Source organism: Myotis brandtii, unplaced genomic scaffold, assembly GCF_000412655.1.
Source record: "Myotis brandtii unplaced genomic scaffold, ASM41265v1 scaffold576, whole genome shotgun sequence".
NCBI lineage: Eukaryota > Metazoa > Chordata > Mammalia > Chiroptera > Vespertilionidae > Myotis > Myotis brandtii.
Window position 1 is genome coordinate 985838 of NW_005370156.1, and position 12426 is coordinate 998263.

The following is a 12426-nucleotide window of genomic DNA, read 5'->3' on the forward strand; positions in this document are numbered from 1 at the left end:
AGCTTATCATGGAGTACTGCCTGCAGTAGGCACTCAGCAAATATCAGTTGAATCTATTTAGAAACCTACCTATCTGTAAGGTTAAGTTAATGCTATAGGTATGTTCTTTAAATTATTAATTTTTAAAAATTCTTTTATGAAACTCACCACCTAGTGCAAAATGTTCTGATTTGCTCAAAATAAGGCCACACTCATGTGGCTCTGATCTTGCCATGACTTTCCAGCACTTGGGAGTAGGGAGTGATCCTCAGAGCTTCCTGAGGTCGAGGGCATTAGAATTCAACCCTATAGCATGGACCTCCACCACAGAATAAACAGTGAGAGAGGACTCTTTTCATTCAATTAATGAATGAATACCTTTGAGCAGTTACTTTGTGCCAAGCACTGTGGTGATCAAATAAATGCTTTTAAAAGCATAAGTTATGTCTTGACAAAACCTATATTTGTCCATACCAACATTTAAAGCCCATTAATTTCTTCCCCCTGGTTTCTATTTAGAAAGTTGGTTTCTGTGTTTCTACATTTCACAATGTCTAGTTCATTTCAAGGAATTTTTGGAGTCATTAAAGCAGGTGAGTGAAAGAAGAAATCAGAAACAGGCATGAAAAATTATTACTGTAAGTATTAGTAATGGCTATTTTTAGTTGACTGAGGAGACTCCATAAAAAGATAGAAGCTTGGCAGTGCTCATACACAAGATGCTTTCATTTTCTTAAATATTCGACTCTAGGAAGTCTTTTGAGCCACTCACTAAGTAACAAGACTGGGCAGACTTCTATTTTTTTCTCTATTGACATCTTCCAAGGAAAATGCTGCACGATATGATTTTCAAGGCTAATTTGCCTTTTTGTGTTAAGCAGTGTCCCTGGCTACAAATTAGCCTCCCTGAGCTAGAGAGGCTCCTTCAAAATTCCTAACAGGCAGCCTGGTGGAGAGATGGGAGGGAAGGGATGGGAGGGAGGAAGGGCGGGAGGAAGGGAGGGAGAGAGGTAGAGGGTGTCTGTCTTCTGCGTGCATGTGGTGCAGGCAGGGAGATCTGAACGCTAACAGAACAGGCAGTGTAATTACATGTTCCTTGGAAGTATATTAGCCCCACCGGGAACTAAGCTTGCCAGTCCACTTGGGGAAGAAAAGTAGATTTGGGGGATGGTGAAAGGGGTCAGTTCATAACTGACTTCCCACTCAGTTATAATGAGGGCATTTGCTGATCTCCAGTGACCGCCTGTGCTGTGGTCAGACTCGTCTCCCTGACTCCCAGATACTTGATTTTGCAAAAGGGACACACCTTTCTGCAGGAAAGAAGACTGACCAGATTGCAAGCGGTAGGTTGTGACATTCAGCATGTTTATGCAGCAGAATTGCTTAGAGATGCAGAGAAGGGGAGGGGGGGCTGAATGATTTATCTGCAGTGGGGAATGTTTTATTTTAATTGTCAGTTAACAGAAGAGTTGCTGCGTAGGCTAAGATATCAGTTAAATATTCTGTGTTCTAGGATTTTATGTTTGTGTTTGATGTGGTTTCTGTGCTTGTGCAGCTTAGTGCAGCGAGGCAGGGCTCACCTTTAAATAACCTGCAGCTTTCCTCCTCTTTTTTCCTTCCTAAGCCCAGTTCCCACCCCTTCTTCCCAACATCCCCCTGACCTCCCCCACCCCATGTGAAACGTGGCCTGTCTTCATCTTGAGCCTTTTGCACACTGAGTCTGGATTTGTGGCTGGTCTTTGGCAGGTATTTGTGGATGCTTTGCAGTCACCCAGGGCCCAGGCGGACTGACTGTGCAGAAGTGTTTGTGCATGGGAATCGGAGACCATGGCAGTGCAGCTGGTGCCAGACTCCGCGCTCAGCCTGCTGATGGTGAGTGCTCTGGGAGGAGGTGGGGCCCAGGGGCGCCCAGCTCCAGCCTCCGCCGCCGCATCGCATCACACCCCTGTGGGGTCTGCTGCTGCAGCCAGAGCTGCAGACATGTTAACAGTCGCTCTGCTTTATCCTGCAGGCTCTTTTGAAATGATTACTTGGGCAAAGAGCAACAGCCATGACAAAGCACTTCCAGGGAAAAGGAGCATTAGATTTGCCATTTTAGAAACTTGTTGCTTAATGCTATTTTGAGAGATGTGCTTGCAAACAGGTGCTAAGAGCCCCTGGAAATAGATTCCCAGCAACGCCTCTCCCTGGCTCTCAGCATCCTTCCCCCCATGCCTTTTGCTTCTAAATTGAGGTAATCGTGTTTGTTTGGTGTGTTTTTTTATATCTTCTCATGGCAACTGTGGAATATTTTGCCCACAGGGCAATCGAATAGGATCTCCTTTCAAGGTGCCCATGTATCTGCTCAGATTTCTCTGCAGAAGCAGCCGAGGTGGTTCGTGTGACCTTTTGTGACACTGGAGTTTGAGGAAGCTTATCTCCCAACTACAATTGCTGGGGAGACACTATCAGGCCTTGTTCAGGCATTTGTCCGTGTGTGGACCACTGACCTACTTTAAGCCACTCCACGAGTTCCATCACGTTAGGACACAAGGACATTTAAGCAAACAAGGACAGTGGCATCGCCTTGTTTTAAGCTGATTGATGTCTGCTTGACACTGGGTTCAGAGTTTGCTTTTGCATCATGTTGCTCCTCCCCGTCCTCAGGAGCAGCCCATCTGCCAGGGGAATGCTGGCGGAAGTGGCCCCTGTCAGCTGGGTGTGGGAATGTTCTAACAGTTACACAGGAGCTTTTATGAACAAAGCGTAAGTGCTTCTGCTGTATATTGATCAGTGTTTTCTGACTGAGGAGAAATGCGGCTTTGCATGGTCTCATGAGTTTATTAAGGCCACTTGGAAGAGAAACGAGTGGGGAGCAACCTCCCCCGTGGCCAGCCTGGTCAAGTTAAGAGAAACAGATATCTTGGTTCTTTATTACCCCAAATGCCATTTAGGCCACAGAGGCTGTTGAAGTGCCTGAGATCTCATGGGCCTCTGCTGACTTCCGATTTCACTGGGGGAGAAGGAGTGGAAATTTTCTGGAGAAATTACCCTTTATCCATCTTTCTTCCCTCATGAATTCTATTGTCTTACGCTATTTTATCCTCATTGTCTATCTGTGGTCACACAAGTGGATGCAAAGGCCCTGATGAGTATTTGTGCGTGTGGCAGGCACTGAAGTGCCGTATCCAAAGGGACCAGGAGACCCTTATGGAACTGGGAGTCTGGGTTAGATGCAGAAAATACAAGTGCATGTGCTCACATGTAGGTATGCACATGCATATTATATAATATTGTTAAATAGAAACAAATCTTGCATATGTTAACATAGAGAAGAAATGTGTTCTTGAAAAATAGCTCCAGGGAGAGAGCTGGGCCTGCTGCCTCCAGGTTTCTGCTCTGAATCACCTGAAGCTTCCATGCTCTGAGCACTCAAATAAGAGTCTGTTTGACTTGAGCCCTAAGGCTAAATCCTCAGCACCCAGACAGAATGCAGCTCAGCACCCTGGTCCAGCTCCTGCCACACACACACTCCTGTTCTCTTGTGCTTGTGCTTCCCAAATATTGTGGTTGCTGACCTGGAGGTCTCTCAGCTCAGACTTTATCCTCCATTGTCAGCAGTCTCTGCCTTCAGATCTCTCCCTAGAGCTCACCTTCTGCCCGGATTAAAGGATTGTGTGCAAGTCTCTCCCGGAAGCCGGGGAAATAGCTTTGACACCGAGATGGACATCAGATTACAGAACCCTGGAGTGCCGTGTGTAATTGGAGTCAATACATGTTTTCTGGTTCACGACTGGTTTAGGGGGATTTTCCCCTATGGATTTCACTGATTTTTTTTCATTTTAAGGGTAAACCCCAAAGTAATTGCTTCCCTGACCTATTGCATGATGAGTCTCAAAATTTATAGGCAAGTAGAGGAGGAAAGGATGAAGGAAAAAGGGCTATTTAGCAGAGCTGCTTTGGCTGTGAGTTCAGGAAGGAAGCTGTAAATGTTATTACTTATTAGCTAATCAATCAGCCAATCAGATCTTAGTACTTAGAGTGCCCGCTGACTGAGAAAGCAGGGTGGTGCAAGAGCAAGAGCAGGAGCAGCTTGTAAACACCCCGTCTGGGCGGAGGGCGCTATCAAGTGGCCTCATTGCAGTTTTGATTCTGTGCCTTGGAGTCACTGGGCTGTGGGGAGTCAGGGGGGAGCTCTTGGCCATGCCCATTGCTTTGGGATAAAGAGGCAGCTGGAGGTTATATTCAGTGTAGACTCTAATGAATCAGGGCAGAATGTGTTTGCTTGGTTATGGAAGGGGCAACAGAGCCTGGAGGTGGAGACCCTGTGATTTCTTCCCAGTTTTGACGCTCACTGTGTGATCCTGGGCACATTGCTTCCTCTCTTTGTGCCTTAATTATGTCATTTGCTAATTGAGGTGTGGTCCTCATCACTAGGGTCCCTTTCAGCTCTGTTAAACACCATGTAAGGCCACTAGGAATGCTGTCTAGAACAGAATTCCTGGTAGGCAACTCTGACACTTGATTCGGCATTGTGTCTTATTGGCACCCTAGCACGTGAACGGTATTGCTTTTAGATGGTGGAATTTGTCCCCGTCCATGTGGATTTAATGCCAGGGCAAGTATGTTTCAGATTACCTGTTGGAATAGGTGATCCTTAGGGTTCGCTAACACTCCTCGTCAGCAGTCCTACCCCACGGGATCCTGATTTATTCTGTTTGACAAGAGCAGGTGACCTTTGAGAAGTACCTAAGGTGCCTTTCCAAGCGTGCAGGGTTTGGGCAACTGAGAGGGCTCCTGGGTTGTGAGCATGTGCTGACTGTCTTGAGGTAGGAGGATTTCACTGACTCTGTCAATGCAGAGTTAGTGTGGGGGGTGATGAGTGTCCAAGCAAGATGGAGCCCCACAGATGAGGAAAGGTGGAGTCGTAGAGAGGACAGGTGCTGGTCATGGAGACAGCCTCACAGGCATGGAAAGCCCATGTGCACAGAAACCTTGGGAAGCAAGAAAAGATACTACTGTTCACTGCACTGATGGGAGCCTTCAGCCTGATGTGGCTGATTGCAGAGCAGGAAGCTGTTGGCTATGTGTCATTTGCTGAAGCCATGTGACTTTGAGGACTGCTGCAAGGGCTGGAACATAGGAGAGCCGGGGATTTCTTGATAATTTCATTAATTACAGGCTAGAGATGCATAGCCAAGGGTTATAGAGGTAGTATTATGACATTTTGGCTCTTAGACTCTGAAAGCTCAGGCAGTTGGATTAAAATAGATTTTAATGTAAGTTAACTGGCTAGGTAATACTGCAAATTATACTTTTCTGTGAAGTGTCTTTACATACATTATCTCATTTAATCCCTTCAAGAACCATATTTAAGAAAAAAAACCATTAATAATCAGAATTTGGGAACCTGTGAATGGTCACACAAATGAAATTGATGGCTCATAGTCTCAAAATTGAGGTCCTCAGACTTTAAGCCAGTGATAGCACATCAAAGCTCGAGAACTTGACTACCAGGATTTTCTAACCTTGGATCGGCCAAGAGGGCCTCTCCCCGGAGCCATTTTGCATTTTCTATGCTTCTAGGCAGGTAATCCTGTCTTCGTGTTTATCATTATTCTTTTCTATATTGAAATATAAAATTGAAAAGTGATACCACAGGTCTGGTTTCAAGAGACCTGATTTGACTCTAGCACTAAGAAATATATTTATATCCCTAAAAGACTTGCCGTGTTTTCAAGGTCCTATTCTTTTGGACTCTGTTTCTAAGAAATTGCCAAGAGTTATGTTTTATAATAGATAAATTAAATATGTAAAAACTCTAATTCATAAGTTAGAGAAATTAACAGGTGATTATTTTCACTGAATGAAGGGTGTGAATTAGATTATCATAAAGGTTTTTTTCCATTCTAAAAATTTGATTTTAGATTTCTGGTTTCTGTGTGTGTGTGTGTGTGTGTGTGTGTGTGTGTCTTTTTCCCCAAGTCATTGTTTAGTACTGTTGAAATTATCCACTGCCATCACAGTCCCAAACTTCCTAGTGCTATGAAACTAATATAAAAAGTATGTGGAAATATAATCTATTCACTAAAAAATGCTTAAAGTAAGAATGCTTAGAAGTTTGTGTGTTTCTTGGAAATGTGTTCACTTTCTTCCTGACCATACTTTCTATTAAAATTTCAGTGGTGCATTAAAAGTTGCTAACTCCTTCTTAAACCATGCAAGAACCCATTTCCCATACTAGTCGGCGATGTTTTAATACTGCCTGATGGAAGACCTGTCTTTGGTACAGCTTTGATCACCCAATTCAATGAAGCCAAAGATTGAAATTGATGTGGTTAACTTTTTAGTGTTAATGATGAAAAAATTAATTTTGTCATAAATCTTTAGTTAATACTATCAACAGAGAAGGTATATTTAAGTATTTTTTTCCTTTTCACTGATACTTCCTATTTTAGTCCCTGAATTTAAAAAAATATAATATTTGCATAAATTTTGTTTTGAAAGGATCCTCTTGAATAGACTTAACTTTCCGATCTATTTTGAGTAGAGCCCAATCGATAATTTGCTGTCCTATAGCTTTGTCTCTTTCATTTTGTTTTATATAGGTTCTTTTTTCCTCAGACATTTTCCTCATTGGGACATTTTTATTGGACAGTTAAAAAATATTTACTAACTATCTACGCTGTAAAAAAGGAATGCAAGCCTGTCACTGGCTTTAGCGAACCGACAATCTAATTGGAGAGAACAGATAGAGACCTGTGGAGATTTATAATAAAAGGAATTCATAGGACAATGTCAGAGAATCTTGTAGGAACTGTAATAAGACAATGTATAACCCATCACCACATGAGCCCTGGCTCCTCTGAGTTCAAAAGCCCTGTGGTGTACTGCTTGTCAGCATGGAGGGACTAGTTCTTTGTGTTTAAAGTAACAGATTGAGGAATGGATGAATTAAGAGTGCAGATTTGAAGTGAGGAGAATAATTGAATTACAAAAGGGTCTGGATTATGTTTGGGAGGTAGAAAGTTATCTCAGAGGGAAGAGGGGAGGGGTGGGTAGGAAGAGATTAACCAAAGAATTTATATGCATAACCCACGGACACAGACAATTGTGCAGTAGGCCTGGGGGAGGGAGGTGGGAGGAGGGGAGGGGTGGAGGTTGTCAATGGGGGAAAAAAGGGGGAAGTCCATAATACTTTCAACAATAAAGATAAATTAAAAAAGAAAGAAAGAAAGAAAGTCCTCTGGGCCCTACCCGGTTTGGCTCAGTGGATAGAGCATGGACCTGTGGACTGAAGGGTCCCAGGTTTGATTCCGGTCAAGGGCATGTACCTTGGTTGCGGGCACATCCCCAGTAGGGGGTGTGCAGGAGGCAGCTGATCGATGTTTCTCTCTCATCAATGTTTCTAACTCTCTATCCCTCTCCCTTCCTCTCTGTAAAAAAATCAATAAAATATATTTTAAAAAAAGAAAAAAAAGAAAGTCGTTTGGTTTGGACAGAGTTCCTATAGGTGACAAAGGGCTAAATGGTCAAAAGTCATGTTGGAGATGATACCAAGGTCCTAGTTCTATCATTATAACCTAAGTTTTCTCTACGTTTGACCTCTGATGGGTGTCTATTCTGAATTTCTGATGAGATCAAGGATTTCTACAGATCCCTATTGGCAAAAGGCACAGGAGAAAATTGAATTCTGTCTTCAGGCAACTTGCTCTTGAGTTGATAAAAACTCTCCTACTATTTTTCAAAGTGCTTGTGTACCTGTTGTCTCACAGATGTCCTCTACGAGCCAAGCAGGATGGTTACTATATCTTTATTTTACATGGTGAAGCTCAGACCCAGAGATGTTAAATGGTTTGCCCAAGATGACTCTGCTAATTGGTGACAAAACTGAGATACTACCCAGGTTTCCATGATGGTTAATGCATAAGTTTGAAAGTTGGAGACCTTTATGGAAATGTAGAGAATCATAATTATGTGGGAATAAGGGGTACAGCTTCTCTGGCACTGTGCACAGAGTGCGGCCATGGGGCTCAGGACAAGGGCCCTGGATGTTCAGGTCTGTGGGTGTGACTGGTTCTTATCATTGGTTTTTCTTGTTTATTTAAAATAGGATAATTATCAAAAAATCTCTGGGAAATGTCATATTATGGTTTATCTAATTTGGTAGCTAAAATCCTCCTTAAATTCAATTATCTACCTTCTAAGGTACACTTTCCTAATGGGCATATCTGAAATCTTGATGTTAAAATTTTTGTAGTTAACGTTTATTGTATATATTTGTCTCAGAGGGTGAAGTTTTAAATCAATGACACTCAAACCACCTCTCTCTGATATATATGTATCTAAATATATTTTATTTAATTTTATATCTAATCTATTTCTGGTTGTAAGTGACAGAGACCTACTCAAACTAGCAAAGAGGGAAATGCATTGACTGATGCAACTGGAAAATCCAAGAAATGAAATAGCTCCAGTAAAAGCAGGATCAAGGACTTTAGGAACAAAGTCGGGACCCTGTTTCTCTGCTTCTCCCATGTCTTGATTCTACTTTGCTCTGTGTTGACTTCAGGCTCTGGAAGATTCTTCCCTCAGTAGCTCTGGGGTTACTTGTCCTTAGAGTGAGTTAGAGGGAAAGCATCTGTGAACCCTAATTCATAGGTTCAGTTTCCCTCAAAATAAATATAAATTGAAAAGCCCAATCATCTAAATCATTTATGCTAGGTTGAACAAGTCTTATCATCTATAAAGTGGGATAATAATAGCTATCAGATAAGAGTTGGCATACTTATTTAATGAAATGTGCATGTAAAACACTTACCACTGTTCCTGGACCAAAGTAAACACAGTATTAGCAGATGTGCATGTAAAACACCACTGTTCCTGGACCAAAGTAAACACAGTATTAGCAATTAATTGTTTTATCTTAAAATAATATGAAACAACCATTCACCCAAACTCATCTTATTGGACCCCTGAATGAGCCAGAGTCAGTTTAAAAGAAAAAGTTGCCCAGTTCTCTCTTTCTGCATCCCAGTATCTGGACAATCAGTGACCACCTTTGGACAACCAGCCAATAGTTTTAGAAAAACAGATGCTCATAGTGTTAGGCAAACACTTAAATTTTATTCCTGTCTTGAATAACTAACAAAATTTTCTTATCCTTCAAGGGGAAATGACTAAAATATGAGCTGCAATATGTTCTCTCTGGCAAATACAAAATGCATGCCATCCAGTTCTGCTACACATGATTGGGTGGCTATTCATGTATCTCTGCTAAAAGTTAATTGTACACTGCTTTGCAAAGTTTAGTAGTGGTTTGGAGAGTATATGTTACTGGTGCAGGTAGCAGTTTCTCATTGAATTCTCTGCCAAAATATGAAGTCTAATGAAACATATGATATTTAACCTGGTTGTAATCAAGGTCTTGGAAACATGTTTGACTAAGATCATGTGGTACATACCGAGTGAGGAGACTATTTTCCAATGTCAAAGTAACATTGGCCTATGACTTATGTTGCATAGCAACAAATGCTCTTTATGACTCTGGATATTGAAATCTTAGTCTCTCAGTCTAGACCTGGAGAAGCAATTTCCTGAGCACAAGATCTAGTTTTCCTCCTCAAGCCAGTCATACATGCCCATGGTTTCAACTCTCGTCTGTGTACTAACAACTCTCTAATTGTATCTGTACCTTGTCCCCAAGCTCCTGATGATGACCAATGCAAATGCTTATCAGACTTCTTCTCTGCCTTGTCCCATAGGCACCTCAGACCCAGTTCATCCCAAAAGGATTTATGGTCTTCTTAGTCTACGAATGTCTCGCCTGCATTACCTTTGACTCCTTCCTCTCTCTCATCCACCTTGTCACCTGCATTTGCGGTAGCACCATTTTCCCTATCATCTGGGATTTACCTTTGACTCCTTCCTCTCTCTCATCCACCTTGTCCAGTTATCACCAGGTCCTGTTGTTTCTACTCCCTCCTTTTCTTTCTAATCTGGGTCCTTCTTCCTGTTCCCCTCCCTGAGCCTTAGTTCAAGCCTGTCATCTCTCACTAATGGGGTATCTACAATGCTGCTGAGCTGGTCTTCTGCTTTTACCCTCTTTCACTATGTCTGTCTATACATTTTCCAGAGTGATATTTATAAATTGAGGGCCTACTTTCTCTTCCTAGAATCCTCTGATCACACTTGATTATACATGGAATAAAGCTCATGTATCCACATTGGCCACTTCATGCTCTGGTCTCTGCTTACCTGCCCAGCCTCGTGTCCCACTATTCCCTCCTCCACCCCTGAATGTTTATACTCTAGCAGAATTGAACAATTCCTCCTCCCACGCAAACACCCTGTGGCTCAAGCCTGTGCACTTTTGGATGGGCTCTTTCCACTGTCCGGACTGATACTCTGTCCACCTTCCTCAGTTTCTCCTTTATTTCATTCATATACATTTTTCTATTATTTCATTTATTAATAACAGTGCTATATGATGTTTGACTTTTGTATTTGTTTACTTAATAGAATATGACTGCATCAAAAGTATAGAGTATTTGCCCAGCAGGTGTGACTCAATTGGTTGAGCATCATCCCGTGCACCAGGTGATTGCTGGTTCTATTCCCAGTAGGGGGCATGCAGGAGGCAGCCAATTAATGTTCCTCTCCATTGGATGTTTCTATCTTTCCTCCCCCTTCCTCTCCCTGAAATCAATGAACACATTTTTTAAAAATATAGGTTCTTTAAAAAAAGTGTAGAGTATTTGTCATTCATTCAACAAATATTTAGTGAGTACATACTATCTTCCAAACACTGCATTAATGTGAGATTTGCAGTAATGAACAAGACCGATGAGGCTTTGCTGTCCTTGAGCTCATGCTCTCATGGGGAGAGATAAAAAATAAATATATTAAAAACAGATAGAGATATCAGGGAGTGATAAGTGCTCTGTCACAGGTTAAAAATGATAATGGGAAGACATTGTGTGGTGACAGCTTTGGAGAGGGTGAGCAAGGGGACCTTCTCTGAGGTGGTGGAGTTTAAGCTGAAGGGTGACTGGCAAGAAGAAAACAATGGTGGAAAGTTATGGGCAATGCATTCCAGATAGAGTAAAGGCCGTAGGACTGGACGGAAGTTCACAGGCCTAGCACTTTGAACTGTACTCAGTAGATTTGGTAGATTGAAGTATTGCTTCTGGCAGCTTATCAGTGGACCAGGTTCTGGGAGGAATTTGGGGTAAATATAACATATGGCCCTTGCCTCAGAGCTTACATATCATTAGAGAAATAGAATTACATAAAACACCATGTGAGAGAAAATGGCCTCACATTAAAGGTTGGGGTACCAACAATGTGTAGGAAGGAATTCAGAGAAGTGGTAGGGGAGGGACAGGGGAATGAGACCTAAAGAACTAGTTAGGACAGAGCCTGTGGAAAAAGGATATCAGGCCATTGTAAAGGGTGCATTTATTTTTGTCTAGCTTTATTGAGATATAATTGGCATACAATATTGTATAAGTTTAAGGTGCAAAAAGTATTGATTTAATACATTTATATATGGGAAAATTATTACCATTGTAGTGTTAGCTAACACCTCCATCATGTCACATATTTACTATCACTTTTTTGTGATGAGAGCATATAAAATCTACTCTCTTAGCAACTTTCAAGTATAAAATATGCTAGAGGCCCGATGAACAAAATTCATGCAAGAGTAGGCCTCCCTTCCCTGGCTGCTGGCACCAGCTTCCCTCTGGCACCCGAGACCTGGGCTTCCCTCCAGCTGCTGGCAGGCACCCAGAACCTGGGCTTCCCTCGCAGCCCTGGCTTTGTCTGGAAGGTCATCCAGAAGGACGTCTAGTCTAATTAGCATATTGCGCTTTTATTATTATAGATTATTGTTAAGAAGAGTCACCATGCTTTACATTGGATCAGAGCCCTAAAACTTACCCAGGTTATAACTGGAATTTTGTATATTTGACCACATCTCTCTGTTTCCTCCACCCCACCCCCTGGCAACTGCCACTCTATTCTGTTTCTATGGGGGTTTTTTTGTTTTTTTTTTTTTTCAGATTTCATACGTAAGGAAATTATACAGTATTTCCCTTTCTCTGGATGACTTATTTCTCTTAGTATAATGCCCTTAAGGTTCATCTATGTTGTTGCAAATGGCAGGACTTCCTTCTTGTGTGTGTGTGAGTGTGTGTGTGTTTGATATATATCCTATATAACAAAAGCCTAATATGCAAATTGACCAAATGGCAGAACGACTCTCAACACAGGAGCTGCCCCAGCCCACAGGCCCCAGGCCAGCCAAGGCGGGTGCCAGTGGGGGCCCACTGATCGCCCCGCTGGTTACCCCACAGATTAGCCCTGATTGTCAGACAGGCATAGGGACCCTACCCATGCACAAATTTCATGCACCGGGCCTCTAGTATGTATGTATGTATGTATGTGTGTGTATATATCTATATA

General features: G+C 42.2%; 1 protein-coding gene across 2 annotated transcripts in view; it reads left to right on the forward strand.

The window, feature by feature from the left end:
* Nucleotides 1-1008: 1008 nt before the first annotated feature.
* Nucleotides 1009-12426, forward strand: part of FRMD4A (FERM domain containing 4A) — a 608042-nt gene continuing 596624 nt past the window's right edge. Inside the window, exons 1-2 of one of the 2 annotated variants that reach the window (XM_014549925.1) lie at nt 1009-1322; nt 1726-1851. In XM_014549925.1, coding sequence (XP_014405411.1) covers nt 1807-1851 — 45 coding nt within the window. In that variant the 5' untranslated portion in view covers nt 1009-1322; nt 1726-1806. The remainder of the gene's footprint in view (nt 1323-1725; nt 1852-12426) is intronic. The other variant, XM_005878894.2, reaches the window with a different exon arrangement.